General features: G+C 45.1%; 1 protein-coding gene across 1 annotated transcript; it reads left to right on the top strand.

Moving 5' to 3' along the window:
* The first annotated feature begins 249 nt into the window (after positions 1 to 249).
* LOC132420175 (L-amino-acid oxidase-like) lies at positions 250 to 6394 on the top strand. Its single transcript, XM_060004351.1, has 7 exons — positions 250 to 265; positions 1902 to 2116; positions 2573 to 2685; positions 3758 to 3959; positions 4488 to 4556; positions 4786 to 4919; positions 5481 to 6394. Exons 1-7 carry the CDS (start codon positions 250 to 252, stop codon positions 6304 to 6306), a joined length of 1575 nt encoding a protein of 524 aa, XP_059860334.1. The 3' UTR covers positions 6307 to 6394.
* The last annotated feature ends 10433 nt before the right edge of the window (positions 6395 to 16827 follow it).

Raw genomic sequence — 16827 nt, 5'->3', positions numbered from 1 at the left:
CTGGGAGAAGGGGCTTTCTCTAGGAAGGGAGATGGGCCAGGAGGAAGGTGGAGGTGCAGAAGATGAGGCTAGAGATGGAACAGTCATCTCCCCTGACAGCCCAGGCCTGGAGGGCAGGGCTTCTCTGCTTGGCCCAGCCAACAGGGCCCTGAGGCAGCCTAGTGGGAGGAGGCCAGCTACTGCTGGGTGGAGCCGAATCCTCATAAAGGGAGGGAGAGTTGTCCCGGGCTCAGCACGAGCTGCAGGGCCATGGTCAAAATGAGAGGTAAGTGGGGTCCCTCCTCGGAAGTACCTGAGGAAGGAGGTGTTGGACAGTGAAACAGGGAGGGGAGCTAGACTGGGGAGTGGGGATGAGCCAGGGGGTCGAGATGGGTCCAAGGGGGAGTCTGGGCATAGGGCCAGGCCAGGGGAAGGGAGGTGGGAACTGAGATGGGACAGGAGCTCGGTCAGGGGCTAGGGATACATCCAGGTGTTGAAAGTGAGTTGAGAGGATGGATACAGGTCTGGAGAGTGAGTCTGGGGGTTGGGCCCACTCAAGGGGAAGGTGATGGCACTGAGACAGAATGGTGGTAGCTCAGGGAGATGGGAAAACTTGTCAGGGGTGGAGAATGGGTTAGGGAGGTTGAAGTAGGCCTGGTGGGGGCTGTGGGGAGGCTCGACTGTCTGTTGCCTGAGGCATGGTTACCCCTCTCCTCTTTTCTGAGGAGTCACCCCTGCAGAAGGCTCTTCTGGCATTGGGAAAGGCCTGCCCTGGGAACCAGCTTGGTCCCTGCCCCTCCTCCGTGGGTGGTCCCTGAAGTTCCCTTTTCTTTTTAGAGCTTCGGTTGTCCTGCCTGTACAAAGACTGGACTAAGGGGGTTCTCACCTGCCAATAAACCTAGGGCTAATGCAAGGGGGCTCAGTGTGTCCCAGCTCCTGGCTGTTCCCCTTTAGAGCAGGTGACACCAAGGAAACCACACAGCCTCTCTCTCAGAGTTTCAGACTCTTAGGTGAATTTCTCTGTACATAAGCACTGTTCACTGTAGCAGTCACTCCGGGCTTATTGCATGTTATACATTAACTATGGTTTCCAGTCCTGACTGCACGTTAGAAACATGGAGCGTTCTGGAAAAATACTGTAAGGCTGTAGAAGAACAGGATTGCCAAGTTCCCGTGGGGCTCTGTTAGTCACTGAGAAACTGGGCACCGCTTCCCCGCTTCCCTTCCCCAAAGAGAACTGCTACACACACACATCCATCCTCTCACAAATGCACACGGCCCTGAAGAATACTGACACCCTCAGGCTCCGCCACCCAACCTCATGCACAATGCACACACAGAATCAGACACAAGCAACCGAGTTCTCTCTCAAACTCAAGCAAAGGCATAACTATCATCCTCTCTCCTCCAAACGCAGGCCAACACACACCCATTTCTACAATCCCTCCCGCTTTTCTGTACAGATTCATCCACACATTTACTCAGGTACCTACACTCTCCCACAAACACATCCCCTTCACATAAAATCACAGACATCGCACGGTTATGCAGGGCAATAATCACACACTCACAGTCACAGCACCTTTGTCACAGACAAGCTCACACACACACACACTCACCAAGAGAAGCAGGCGAATTTACACTCCAATACGAAGCTGCACACACTCTTGAGTTTCTAGTCACGTGCACACGTGTGACCTTGTAGTCCACGTTCACAATCACACAACTAACACCAGCACGTTCACACAAACATTCATACAACATAGACACAGACACAATCACAAACACACATTTACAGCCACACATTCGACAGACACTGCCTGATCTTACCACTCCCACTCATCCACACAGCCAAGCTCACTCTGGGTAGGGCGGGGTACAGAGCCCCAGAAAGGCAGCCCCCATTCCTCTCTCTGCCCCAGGAATCCTGATCTTGGGGCTCTTGTTGGCTACTCCCAGCTGCCTTGGCTACGATGAGGACTTGGTCAAGTGCTTCCAGGACCCCGAATACGAGTCCATCCTGGTCACAGCCCAGGAGGGCCTCCACACCTCCCCGCTGCCCAAGCGTGTGGTGGTAGTGGGAGCTGGCATGTCAGGGCTAACGGCAGCCAAGGCCCTGCAGGACTCGGGCCACCAGGTGAGCAGGCCTTGGAGGGGCCTCAATCATTCACCTCCAGTTTGCATCGTTGTGTGGAAAAAGAAAAGGAGTGGGGTTACAGCCAACACTTTGACAACTATGTATAACCCACCAGGTCTCTCAGACCTTAGGTATTGTTCCTCAGAAATCTGGGTTCTCCTGAGACTTAACTGTAACTTGTGTTCTTTTGGAAATAAAAGTAGAGAAAGGCTCTGCTAACCAGAAGGGACCAAGAGGCGTTCTGACCCCTGTAACCCTGGAGCTCTTCTGCCTCGCTTACGTTACACAGGACCCTCTGGGAGGAACCCCCCTCTGCCCAGTTTGGTTATCCTGCACATTCAGGGGCCTACTGCCGGGAATTCCAGAGTAGAGCCTGTGGCCAGTGGGGGTGGGAGTAGTGGGTGGGAGAAGTGAGAGCATGACCCTGGGAATGACAGCAGCCTCTCTGAACACCAGGTAACCATCCTGGAAGCCAGCGACCATGTCGGGGGTCGAGTGTTCACATTCAGGAATGAGGAAGAGGGCTGGTACTGTGAACTGGGGCCCATGCGAATCCCAAAGTCCCACAGGTAAGTCTCAGGAAAGGGATGGAGCAAAAGGCAAGGAGGAAGAATTAGGAGGAGGGCAGCCCTGCTGCCATCGTGTCAGAGCCCTTTCAGATTCACTGTCTCATGGGATTCAGTCCTGCGAGTCAGGACTAACACTGGTCCCCCACTTGACAGAGCCCAGGGTCATACAGAAAGTGGTAGATCCCAGACTAATAATGACAATAGTTACCATTAACTCATCAAATTGTTCTCTTTAAATATGGGCAGTTACTTACATGTCAGTTATGCTACTTTAAGCTATAAAATAATTATAATAAATAATAATAACAGCTGCCGTTCAGTGAACACTCACTGTGTGCCCCACCCTGTGCTAAGTGCTATATGTGTATTATTTCATTCGATCCTTGCAACCCTATAATTTAATACTCTTATTTTTCCTATTTACAAATCAAGAAACTGGGCTCAGAGATACTAAGTGACTCACCCAAGGTTCTCCTAGGAGAAAGTGGCAAAGCTCCTCAAAATCAAGGAGGCACTTGGCACCAGAACATATGCCCAATCCCTAAAGCAGAGCTCACTCCTGGAGGAGAACCCAGCCCCTGGTTCTGGGGCTTCCAAGACAAAAGATCCCTCACCTGGTGTCCTACATACCTCCAAAAATATGGCTTCTTTTCTGCCTTAAGCGGAAACTGAACCCGAGATTTCCCTCCAAACACCATCAAAAACAAAACCAAAATTTAACAGTACCAGCCCAAAGTAGGGGTCTTTGGATATGGCCTCAAACTTACTTAGAACACCATCTGAAACAAAATGTCTCTGTCTCTGTATCAGTTCTATATGTTCAGATTTCCTTAAGGGCCTTCATTCAGGGATGGGTGAACTCCCTACTCCCTGTCTCCCTCAGGGCAAAGACAGGAGGAAAAGAACTAATGCTAGAGTAAGAGGAGGCAAGGTTAGAGATGAGGAAGCAGTTAGTCTGAGCTCCTTGGGCACGTGAAGAAACTGGTTTTCCTGGAAAAGGTTTTTATTGTGAGGTCAGCAGGAACGAGGTGCCATTGGGATGGGTGCCATGTTATGCCTGTATCTGTTCCAGGTTGGTCCACACCTATGTCAGGAAGCTGGGCCTGAAGCTAAACAAGTTCTTCCAGTACGATGGCAACACCTGGTACCTCATCAACAGAAAACGCTACCGTACTAAGGAGGTGAAGGCCAACCCAGAGCTCCTAGGCTATTCCATGAACCCGAGAGAAAAGGGCAAGAATGCTATGAATCTCTTCTACCAGTCCATTGCCAAGGTGATTCCTGTCTCCCCCCTCCCCCGCCCCAGGGTTAGGAAAAAAACAGAGTCTGGCCAAAGGTCACCTAGCAAGTTAGCGGGTGGACCCAGGTCACCTGACTCCTACCTGGCCCTCTTATGATTGGTCTGCCTTCCTTCTAACACCCCCTAAGAGTTTTGCCACCCCAAGCCTAGTGTCCAGCCCCATCTCTTCTGTCCCTGTATGGTCCAATGGCCCATTGCTTGATTAGGCAGTGGAAGGAAAAGGAATCACCGGGTAATCCAATCCTTGGTAATGAATCAATCCTCCTAGATTGCAGTGAATGTCTTCACCTTAAATTTTAGTCTCCAAAGGTCTTTAAATGAAGGAGAGATTTGGAAGTTAAGAGACAATTTAGGAGGTCCTGGAAGCTCCCTTCCCCTGGTCCTTCCATCCGCTCCCTCTTTGTCCCCACCCTCTTCAAAGGAACATCCAGAGAACCCAGGAGTCCTGCCTCTGGCTCTATGACTTTAATCCAAAGCTGCTCCCCCTTCCCCTCCTCTGCAGCTCAGAGTAAGTCTGAAAAAATTCAACTGCAGCCACCTGATGTCCTTTTATGATTCTTACTCCACCAAGGTGAGTGAGGCAACGAAGTCCCAGGATAGGGACGGAAGGGGGTCTGTGCTCAGCCTAGACCCCTGGGGTTGTCTCCTGCATGCCAGGACCCCCTCCTCCCAATGCCCGCAGCTTCACCTCCCTAGAGTCCAGTCCCCCCTCCCCCACCCAACCTTGCCTACCCCAGGCCCCTGCTGAGGCCCCTTCTTCCATACTGGGCCCTCTCTCTGGTGCTTCCACCTCCCCACAGGCTTACCTGCTGAAGAAAGGGCTGCTGAGCCGAGGCGCAGTAAGGATGATCGGGGATGTGATGAATGAGGACGCTGGATACTATAAGTCCCTCCTGGAGGCCCTTCGGACTGACATGGTCTTCACAAGTAATGAGTAAGGCTGATCTGGACCAGGACTCGAGTCGGCCTCTTCCTCCAATACTCAGAGCAGAGAAAGGGAACCTTGAGTGTTGAGTAGTTACTGTGTGCCCGGTGCTGTGCTAAGCACTTTCCAAGGGTTACCACATTTAATGCTATGATCACCTGGAAGGTAGGCACTATAATTCAGAGCCATGTTACCAGTGAGGGTGCTGGGGCTCAGAGAAGTTATGTAACTTACTTAAGTTCACACCACTTGGGCAAGGGCTGGAGCCAGAATCCTAAGGCAGGTCTGTGGGACTCCTCCTGGGATGCAAAATTGCGTGGTGGACTTTGGAGCTAGACTGCGCACGTCATCGTGGGAAAGTCCCTTTTTTCTGGTGTTCCTCTTCCAAGCTATAAACGTTAACAAATCCTTCCCTCACAAAGACTAGTTAAGGTGAGGTATACGAAGTAACCAGCGCAGGCTGTAGGAGGCTAGTTTCCTCCTTTTTCACACTGGGATCGCTGCTGGCAACTCAGCAAACCGACCTCGCATCTCCTACACTCACCCTCTCCCCTCTCTTCACCCCTACAGCTTTTCCGAGATCACTGGAGGCTTTGACCAGCTCCCCAAAGCCCTCAACGCCAGCTTGAAGCCTGGCACCATCCTTCTGGGCTCCAAGGTAGAGACGGTAGTGAGGGATGGGCCTGAGGTCCGGATTTCCTACCGGGTGGGTGAATCCAACTCGACGCTGCCCACCCTCACCGCGGACTTTGTCATCATCTCCGCCTCGGCCAAGGCCACGAGACTCATCACCTTTGAGCCCCCGCTCTCCCGGGACAAGATGGATGCGCTCCGCTCCGTGCATTATACCAGTGCCAGCAAGGTAGTTCTGGCCTGCAACGAGTCCTTCTGGGAGCGGGATGGCATCCGGGGTGGAGTTTCCATCACCGACCGGCCCTCGCGTTACATCTACTACCCCAGCCATAGCCTCCCCAGCGGCAAGGGGGTCCTGCTGGCCTCCTACACCGTGGACGACGATTCCCTCTTCTTCATACCCATGAAGAACGACCAGGTGGTGGATATCGTCCTGGAGGACCTGGCGGCTGTGCACCAGATCCCCAAGGAGGAGCTGCGGCGCATGTGCCCCTCTTCTGTGATCAAGCACTGGTCTCTGGACCCCCTCATCATGGGCGCCTTCACTGAGTTCACACCCTACCAATTTGTGGACTATTCGCAGCAGCTTTTCCAGCCGGAGGGCCGTATCCACTTTGCTGGCGAGCACACCTGCCTGCCCCACGCCTGGATAGACACTGCCATCAAGTCTGGCCTCCGAGCAGCCAGGAACATCCAGGCTGCCGTGGACAAAGAGGCCACGGGGAGACAGAAGACCTTCACCAACACCCAGAATCATTTCTAACCCGAAGAGAAATCCCGGAGGGGATCTGGAACGAATCAGGCTGCAAGGTGGGAGTTGGAGGCAGAGACCCTGGAGAGACGTGCCATTAGTCCCCCTGCCCACAAAGAGAACCCAGCTGGCAAGTTCACCCCTTTCTGGCTTCTCACTCCTGCCAGCCCTTGAGAAGGATCAGCAGAGTCAGGGTATTTGGAGGGATAAGGAAAAAAACAAGGATGGACTGTGCTAGAATCAGCCTTTAGCTTGCATAATAGTAACAAGCAGAAAAGAAAGTTTCAACAACACCCAAATTTCTGTCATCTACAACGAGAAGCCCCTAAAGGAACGGACAAACCCAAATCAGAGCAATGTTAAACCACAGATTGGCCACATGAACCCACAGCACAGCAAACCCCATCATTGCGTGCTTGAGCCAGGGGCCTCACATCTTGGCCCAGCTGAAGTCGAGGCAGATGGGAGAGAGGAGTTCTTTTCTGCCCTTTTTTGAGCCTGCAAGAGCAGGACTTGGCTTCCTAGATATCTCCTGGCCCATGGACTTTTCCTCTCTACCCTGACCTCTTCATCACCAACCAGAACTCACCGCCCTGCCCCTGCCTGTCCAGTCCACACATCCCCCTGGGAGGACACCAAGCTCATTCTACATGCTCCCTACCCACTCTGTTCCGCACTAACACCTGCCCTGTCCTTGCACGCCCAACTGAAATTATTCCCTCTCCCCAAATCCTTCCTTAATGGCCACACTCAGACCCCAGGGGTCTCTTTCCTTTGAACCACAACCCTTCTTACCTAGAGTCCCAAACATTTGAACTGTGGGTCTTCTTGTGCTGTTATATGTTATTTATCCAAGTAGACAAAAGGAAGAAGTAAATAAAGTAGTAAGCCCTCTCGCTGTAGAACATTCCTACCAGGAAGACTCTGGAGACCAGCATGATGAAACATGTAGTGTTGTATCCTGAGACTGGCATATTTATAGGAGGAAGGGATAAAAAGAGAAAACATTTTCTTACTGCATTTGGTTTATTGTTAAAAGCCCAGCCTACTTAATTTTGGTTTTCTTTGCACCCCTATGTTAGTCAGGACTTTTTCCATTTCAGGTGCTGGAAATCAAACTCAAACTACCATTAAGGGAAAAGGAAATGTTTTGGCTCACATATCTGAAAAGTCCAGGGTGAAGCGCACTTCACTCAGACTGATTGGGTTCAGGAATTGATAAGGCATCATTAGAGTTCTCTCTCTTTCTACCTCTTGACACTGTTTTCCTAAATTAGCTTCTGTATTGAGTTGAATGATGTCCCCAAAAGTTCATATCCATCCAAAACCTGTGAAGGTGACCTTATTTGGAAGTAGAGTCTTTGCAGATGTAATCAAGTTAAGATGAGATCATATTGGATTAGGGTGCGCCAGGAGGAGGCATGGAACAGACTCTCCCTCAGAGCCCCCAGAAGGAGTCAAATCTGCTGACACTTTGATTTTTGAACTTCTAGCCTCTGGTAACTGTGAGAAAATAAATTTCTGCTCTTTTAAGCCATCGAATTTTATAGTAATTTGTTACAGCAGTCCTAGGAAACTGTACACATGGTGAAACCCCTAGAACCCGGCTTCATCAAGGGAGAAGTCACTTTCCAAATTGTCTCCTAGACTGTTATATTTGGTAACCCCATTAGTGTCATGGCAAAGGCCATGCCTTCTTGAGGCTCTCAGAAGAGAGGAGGAATCCTGGCCAAGTGGAGTCCAGGCAGAAAAAGGAGCAGAGGCGGGACTGGGGGAGAGCAAGGTCCCGTAGGAAGAGCTCATCATGAACCCCCTTGGCTAAGAGGAGGACCCTGAAGAAACAAATCAGGGAGGAACACAGGGAAGAACAGGGAAGCAAAGAGCTCTTTGCTGACCTCTGACCGTTGGATATATAAATGAGGCCCCAGGGCCATGGAGTCAGCTGTGCAGAAAGGATGAAGTAGGGTGAGGGGGAATGGAGGGTGGAAGTCAGACTCAACCTGTGGTTTGGAGGTAAATGACTCAAGCATTTGGATGGGAGTATTAGGCAGAAGATGAAACGGTTCAGAGATACCTTTTTGTTGGAGAGCTGCCACACAAGGTTCTTAATTACAAAACCCAGAAACCAAATCTGAGTGATTTAAGTCAAAGAGGAGAGGAGGAATACCAAGAAGCTCCCAAAATTGACAGGAAGGGAAGTGGGCAGATGTCAAAGGAGACCTGTGACCTGAGCCACAGCCAAGCTCCAGCCATAGGAGCAGCCTGACAGATGGCCATTGCGTGCTGGTGTGGCCATTGGGACCACCACCACTGGGCACACTCCTACTCTTCCAGAACTAGCTCTCAACTGCCCACTGCTTTTTCATTTCCCCTATATTCAAAATCCCAGATGGGAGCATCCAACTGGCTGAGCCTAGGTCAGTGCCCACTCCTTGGCTGCAGCATCAGGAAAAGCAAGTCATGAACAATACTCTAGATTTTGAAGTGGGAGGTGAACTGTTGCCTTCCATCAGACTTTACTGTGGTGGATTCCCCAGGCACAGGAAGAAGGTATTGATGCTGGCAACCATAAGGCAAAGTCAATGTAAGTCCCAAAGAGAAGGACAGGACACAGACCACCTCTGCCACATGAGCCACTGAACCTCTCTGAGTCTCAGTTCCTCAGCTGAACAATCAGGATAACACCCCACTCCTCCTTCATGGCTGAAGGGATTAGAGGTCCTGTACAAAGGGCACCTAAAGATTATACGCGCATAAAGCATGGAGGAAGTCTTTGCCCCCCACTGCTCAGAGAGAGGAATTATTCGCAGGTTAAAGATGAGGACACCAAAGCTCAGTGGGATCAAGTGACTTGCTGAAGCTTTGACAGCCAGGTGTTGGGAGAGAATTCACAGCCAGGGCTGCCTGATTCAGAAGTCTAGCTCTTTCCACAGTATGATGCTGCTAGTCTAGTTGGAGAGAGAAATGACTGGCCTGAAAGAGATGGGACAAAATTCAGACCAAGAAAACACTGAAGCAGGTGAGGTGGCAGGAGCTCTGTAAGGGCTGAGATATGCATGGGTGGTGCTGACCACCTGTCTGGGTAACACATTATCCCTATAATGCTACACTCCCTCATTTCCTTTCTACATGCTTTCTTGAGGGGGGAAAGAAAAGAGTAGAGTTATGGCTCATAAAACCAGCAGCCTCTCTACAGATAGCTACTACAAATTTCAGTGAGCAGCCTCTTTTATCTTTCTGCATCAAAATCTGGGAGCACTCATAGAAGGGTGAGTGCACAGAACAGCCATATGTAACATATGCCTTAACAAAAGCGACAGTTGAGAATGACTCCAGTAACTCTCAAGAGGTAAAAGCATGCCCCATTCCACCCCAAAATGTACCACACACACAAGCCACTTAGAGGTAGACCTCTGGGAATCCCAAGCTGAAGCTTACTCTAAGAGCATGGGGAATCTTGAGCAAAGTCTCCCTTGGAATCCCTGGGCATGACATCTTCTCTTCCTGCCCCCAGGGATCTTCTTAGAACCCAGTGAGTACATCAAGGGCCAGGTGCCAGAGCTCCAGATTAAGAAGCAAGGCTAGAACTTGGAGTTGGGCCCCTTTGGATGCTAAGAACCCACTAACAGGCCCCAGGAAAAAGGGTGAGGAAGGAGGGGTGAAGAAGGAAGAGGAAGGGGACCCTGCCAGGAACAGAAACTCAGTCTCTCTTTGCCTTCCTTTTCCAAGCATTTTATATTCATCATTGATTGTTAGTCTTCCTGCTTGACAGACAAGGAATTGAGGCTCTGAGAGTGAGATCAACCCAACATGCAAGTGTAAGCACCCAGACTAGATGGTAATAATAATAGCCGTCATTATTGAGTCTTACTTCAAGTATTGTGCTAGAACCATACATTCATTTTCTAACTGAATCCCCACCCCATCCCCCAAAAAGCCAACCTCTATGAAATAGACACAATCATCACCTCCATTTTACAAATGACGGAATTGAGAACTAGAAAGCTTCCTTTGCTCTACGTTACATAAACAGGATTCTCTATCTGATGCCCTGCATGTATTCACAAATTTAAATTTTTAGTCTAACATGTAAATTATGTCAAAATATCTCCCAGATTCCCTGTAGTAAGAAGTAAGTTAGTCCAAGCCAGAGCCAGACATAGTATTATTTTTTAAACCACTTAAACCAAAAGAATCAGAATGCTGCTTCTTCCTTGAGTTTCTGGTTGTCTGAAGCTTCCATTCAACACCAGGGACATGACCCCTGCCTGTCTCTCCAAGGCTAGAAAAGAAGGAAATAAACTTTCTGTTGATACTCCAAGGAAATACAACTTAAACTTCAGGAAGCACTTTCAACCATGTTCCTGGGAAGACTGGGAAATTGTTTTCTTTCAGAATGGTCTGGTCTTGGAGCCCCATGAGCATGGGGCTAGAGGAGTGAGAGTCAGCCACTGTGCTCTAGCCTGTTGTGCACCTGGCAGGTAGCTGGAACTGAAGCTTCCCAGTCTCATCCAGTGCAATGGAAATGCTGATTCCTCAATGTATGGCAGCACTGGAGTAAGACTTTGAGACTAAAGCTGAGTTCCTGAGCTACTCAAAAGAAGAGGACAATTCAACAGGAGAGTTCTGACCCAATAGCCCATCACCACCAGTGTGCCACACTCCACCCAAAGAGGAAGGCAGGGAGCATTTATGGACTGAATGTGTGCTTAAAGATCATGAAGCCAGGCCCCATTTTTAAAACACAGAAACTGGAAAACCCAGAGGAATTAAAAACATAACCAAGGAAAAGAGACTATCAAAAACTTGCCAGTCTGATTTGAAAAATAATTGAATAGAATTTTAGAAGTGAAAAACATAAATAAAATTAGAAGCACAGGGATAGATTTAATAGAAGTTTAGACTTAATTGAAAAGATAATTAGCAAACTGGAAGAAAGAGCTGAAGAAATTAGTCTCTATTTAGAGACAACTTACTTAGAAGCAAAGAGATGAAAAATATGAAAAAGAACTTAACAGCCATGTAGGATAAAGGGAGAACATTCAGTATAAATTTAATCTGATATAGCAGGAGAGAATAGATAGAATGAGAGAATGGCAATATTGAAGAAATAGTAACTGAGAATTTTCCAGAATTGATGAAATACATAAAACAAAATGAAGGAAGTCCAACAAATTCCCAAACTAGATAGGTAAAAAGGAATGCATACCTGGACACATCATGGTCAAACTGGCTGAACACAAAAGACAAACATAAGATGCCAAAAACAGCCAAAAAAGCGAGATTGCCTATGAAGGACTGTTGATTAAATTGATAGCTGGCTTCTCAATAGCAACACAGACCAGAATAAGTTGGAATACCACCTCAAAGTGCTTAGAGAAAATAACCAACAGCCTAGAGTTCTAAAACCAGCAAAATTATCTTTCAATAATAAAGATGAAATAAGACATTTCTAGGTAACAAAAACTGATGGGTTTTACCATGAACAGAACCTCATTAAAGGATCTTCCACAGGGTGTACTTCAGGAAGAATGATTCCAGAGGAAAATTCTAAATGGGAAAAAGAATAGTGAGCAAATAATTTTGTAAGCATGTGTAAAACAATAATAACTGTGGCCACTTTTTAGTGTTAAAAGTTTTTAAGATAGAACCAAAATTCTGGACAGGAATAACCTGTAGGTCAGGAGGAAGGTGATTGGAGATAAAATATACTGTATCCGAGTAAAAGAAATAACACAGTACAGCCCATACCAAGATGAAGCCTTAGTAAAGTTACTGACCTTCAAAGATTTAAAAATCTGCAACAAATTACCTACAGATGCTATTATCCCCTTTGTTAGTAACAAGACCCTCTGCTGTTTAAATGGCAACATGCCCAGCTAAAAATCCACATTTCCCAGCCTCTTTTGGAGATAAGTGTGGCCAATGAAATATAAACAAAGCTTTTGAATAAAACTTCTAGAAAAGCTCCTTGAAGGAAGCTGGCTCAGCTGAAGTGGCTCCCTTTCTGTTCCTTACTCTTTCCTTTCTTCTTACCTAGACCTCAGATGAGATGGCTAGAGCTCCAGCAACCACTTTGTGACCATAAGCTGGCTTCCAACTCAAAATATCAGAAAAAGAATGTGAGAATAAATATAAGAAAAACAGAAGTAAGGATTTAATAAAGATATTGCTTAGAAAGTAAAACATTAGAATTAATAAATGCAAGAGCTTTTTAAAATAACAAATATAAATAGATAAGTTGTTAGCTAACCTAGTCAAGGAAAAAAATAGAAGAAAACACAAATGTCTAATATAAAAAATGAGAATGAGGAAATAACTAGTACAGAGTAACAACAAAAATTGTACTTAGACTGCTTTTCCCAGCTATATGCAAGTAAATTTCATACCTGGATGTAATAGATTATTTTCTCAGAAAATGAAAGTTGACAAAACTGATCTTAGAAGAGATAAAAAAGTTTAAACAGACCAATCACAATAAGGAAAATAAAGTTGTCAAAGGCCCAACTCTCCCTCAAAAAGCAACAAACACTGATGATCTCACAGGGTTCTATCAAACGTTTAAGAAACAAATAATTCCAGTGCTGTGTAAACTGTACAACACTGGAGAGGAAAAATAAACAATAATAGGACTTTAAAAAGGGTAATAACTACAGATACAATTGACGTTTTTAAAAAATCATAAGAGATTTTTTGAATAACTTTATAAGAGGTTTATAAGAGGCAGGCTCCCTGCTTCCTGTAACCTGGGTTCTGATGACTGCGATGCTGACACAGACAGATTTTTCGGAGAACAGCCCTGCTCAGCCAAGGACAAGAGAGCCTTTCAGAGATTTATGAATAACTTTATACCAATAAATTTGAATATGGGCAATTTTCAAATTGATGAAAAAGATAATCTCATATAAAAATATAATTTAGGTGAAACTGGCAATTTCATATAAGAATATAATTTATCAAAACTGAATTAAGAGAATTTTAAATACCTACATTGATCTACAACCTTTAAATACATAGGATTAATAGTTCATAATAGTTTATAATAACTCATGCCTCCCTCAAAAAAAAAAAAAAAAAAAAACCCTGGAAATTTTAAAGCTAAATTCTACCAAATGTTCAAGTGACATACAATCCTAATTTTACACAAAGTGTTCCAAATAATAGGAGAAAAAAGGGGAATGCTCTCAATTTCATTTTAGATGACAAGTCTAATTTGATACCAAACCTAGAAAAAGAAGGTTTAATAAAGAAAAGCTATGAACTGATCTCACTTATGAACAGAGATGTAAATGTTTGATATATTAGCAAACCATACCCCATGTATACAAGATACACACACACACATACACACACACGCGCGCACACACACACACACATATGTTAAAGGAAACTTTATTAACCCAATAAAGGGTATCTCCTAAAAACCTATAGTAAGCATCGAACTTCATGGTGAAATATTTGATATAATCACCCCCAAATCAGGGATAAGATAAAGATGCCCACAATGACCACCTCTCCTCAAACTGTTCTGGTTACCTAGTTATGCAATATGACAAGAAAAATAAATATAAAGTATAAAAATTGGTAAGGATGAAACAAAACTGCTAGCATCCACAAATAATGTCACTGTCTATATTGATATTAAATCATTGCCTACAAACCCTGAGAATAAATAAAAATTATGATGTAAATTTATATGAGAGTTCATCAATTTTGTGAAAGAGCAAAAACACTAAAAAGAATTTTAAAAAACTTTTAAAGCTATTAAGATTCATTAAAAATGTAAGGTTGGGGCTTCCCTGGTGGTGCAGTTGTTGAGAGTCTGTCTGCCAATGCAGGGGATGCAGGTTCGTGCCCTGGTCCAGGAGGATCCCACATGCCATGGAGCAACTGGGCCCGTGAGCCATGGCCACTGAGCCTGCACGTCCGGAGCCTGTGCTCCGCTACGAGAGAGGCCATAACAGTGAGAGGCTCGTGTACCACAAAAAAAAAAAAAAAAAAAAAAGCATGAGCAGGGCTTCCCTGGTGGTGCAGTGGTTGAGAAACTGCCTGCCAATGCAGGGGACACGGGTTCGAGCCCTGGTCTGGGAAGATCCCACATGCCACGGAGCAACGAAGCCCATGCGCCACAACTACTGAGCCTGTGCTCTAGAGCCTGTGAGCCACAACTACTGAACCCATGTGCCACAACTATGGAAGCTCACATGCCTACAGCCCGTGCTCCACAATGAGAGAAGCCATTGCAATGAGAAGCCCGCGCACTGCAAAGAAGAGTAGGCCCCACTCTCCGCAACTAGAGAAAGCCCACGTGCTGCAACGAATACCCAACACAGCCAAAAATAAATAAATAAACTAATTTAAAAAAAAATGAATGAGCTACATGATCTATGTATCATCACGAATAAACCTTTGAAAATAAGGATGAGTGAAAAGAATTTTTAAATGAAACATACATTACTACATATTAAATTCAAGAACAAATATATATATATATATATATATATATTTTTTTTTTTTTTTTTTTTTTTTTTTTTTTTGTGGTACGTGGGCCTCTCACTGTTGTGGCCTCTCCCGTTGTGGAGCACAGGCTCCGGATGTGCAGGCTCAGCGGCCATGGCTCACAGGCCCAGCTGCTCCGCAGCACGTGGGATCTTCCCGGACCAGGGCACAAACCCGTGTCCCCTGCATCGGCAGGTGGACTCTCAACAACTGCACCACCAGGGAAGCCCTATATTATTTTTAATACATACATATTTGATTAAAAAGAGATAAACCTGAGCAAAAGAATACACACTAACTTCAGAATAGTGTTTACTTTTGGGGAAGAATGGGTTGAGGCAAATATAGCAAAAAAGTTAAAATTTGTTCAATCTAGTTGATGAGTACAAGGATGATTGTTATGTTTTTGTTATATTCATTTCTGTATTTTTTCTTTATTTTAAAAATATTTCAGATTTTTAAAAAATTAAACACACACACACAGGAAGAACTGAACAACTGAAGTGAATCAACTGTCCTCCAAACTCACTTCCAGCTTCTAGCCTTCCAAACTTTAATCCCAAAACTTAGTCTATGTTTTGATCAAAATTCTTGGGGGCTATGATAGATACATAAAAACGAAAGAGAAAGGAACACAAGTATATCACTAAAGAAAATTATCAGACCACAGGGAAGAAAGTAAAAGAAGAAGAAAATAACAGAGGAGAACTACAAAAACAACCAGAAAACAAGTAACAAAATGGCAATAAGTATATACCTAAAAGTAATCAATTTAAATATGAATGGACATATATCCCCATATCTCCTCCCTCTTGCATATGTATATGTATGGCTGATTCACTTTGTTATAAAGCAGAAACTAACACACCATTGTAAAGCAATTATACTCCAATAAAGATGTTATTAAATTAAAAAAAAATATATATATATATATGTATGAATGGACTAAATGCTCCAATCATAAGACACAGGGTGATTGGCTGATTGGATTTAAAAAACAAAACAAGACCCATCTATATGCTGCTAAAAGAAACTCACTTCAGAGCTAAAGACACACACAGACTTAAACATCAACAAAGACTTACTGTATAGCACAGGGAACTCTGCTAAGTATTCTATAATAACCTATATGGGAAAAGAATCTGAAAAAGAATGGATATATGTATATGTATAACTGAATCATTTTGTTGTACACCTGAAACTAACAGGTTTCATTTACAATGATTAACATTGTAAATCAACTATACTCCAATATAAAATAAAAATTAAATTTAAAAAAGACACACAGAGGGCTTCCCTGGTGGCGCAGTGGTTGAGAGTCCGCCTGCTGATGCAGGGGACACGGGTTCGTGCCCCGGTCTGGGAAGATCCCACATGCTGTGGAGCGGCTGGGCCCGTGAGCCATGGCCACTGAGCCTGCGCATCCAGAGCCTGTGCTCCGCAACGGGAGAGGCCACAACAGTGAGAGGCCCGCATACCGCAAAAAAAAAAAAAAGACACAGAGAGACTGAAAGTATGGGGATGGAAAAAGATATTTCATGCAAATGGAAACTAAAAGAAAGCTGGGGTAGCAATACTCATATTAGACAAAGTAGACTTTAAAACAAAGTCTGTAACAAAAGACAAAGAAGGTCATTATATAATGATAAAGGGATCAATATAGGAAGAGAATATATTAATATATATGCACATAATATAGGAGCACTTAAAGATAAAAAGCAAATATTAGCAGACACAAAGGGAGAAATTGACAATAATTAAATAATAGTAGGGAACTTTAACACCAAATTTACTTCAATGGACAGATCATCAAGACATAAAATCAGTGGTCTTAAATAACACATTAGACCGGGTGGGCTTAATAGATGTCTACAGGACATTCCATCCCCAAACAGCAGAACACACATTCTTTTCAAGTGCACATGGAATGTTCTCCAGGATAGACCACATGCTATGCCACAAAACAAGTCTTAACAAATTTAAGAAGATATAAATTATAACAAGCTTTTTTCCAACCACAACAGTATGAAGCTG

This window comes from Delphinus delphis, chromosome 1 (genome assembly GCF_949987515.2).
Source record: "Delphinus delphis chromosome 1, mDelDel1.2, whole genome shotgun sequence".
NCBI classification, from domain to species: Eukaryota; Metazoa; Chordata; class Mammalia; order Artiodactyla; family Delphinidae; genus Delphinus; species Delphinus delphis.
The sequence above is the reverse complement of the archived record's forward strand: the minus strand, read 5'-3'. Positions and strand labels throughout refer to the sequence as shown.

Bases quoted from the DNA above. Each gene is read 5' to 3' on its own strand.
- LOC132420175 (XM_060004351.1), top strand. The intron at 2,686-3,757 runs GTAAGTCTCAGG...TATCTGTTCCAG, and splicing joins CGAATCCCAAAGTCCCACAG to GTTGGTCCACACCTATGTCA. The intron at 3,960-4,487 runs GTGATTCCTGTC...CCTCCTCTGCAG, and splicing joins TCTACCAGTCCATTGCCAAG to CTCAGAGTAAGTCTGAAAAA.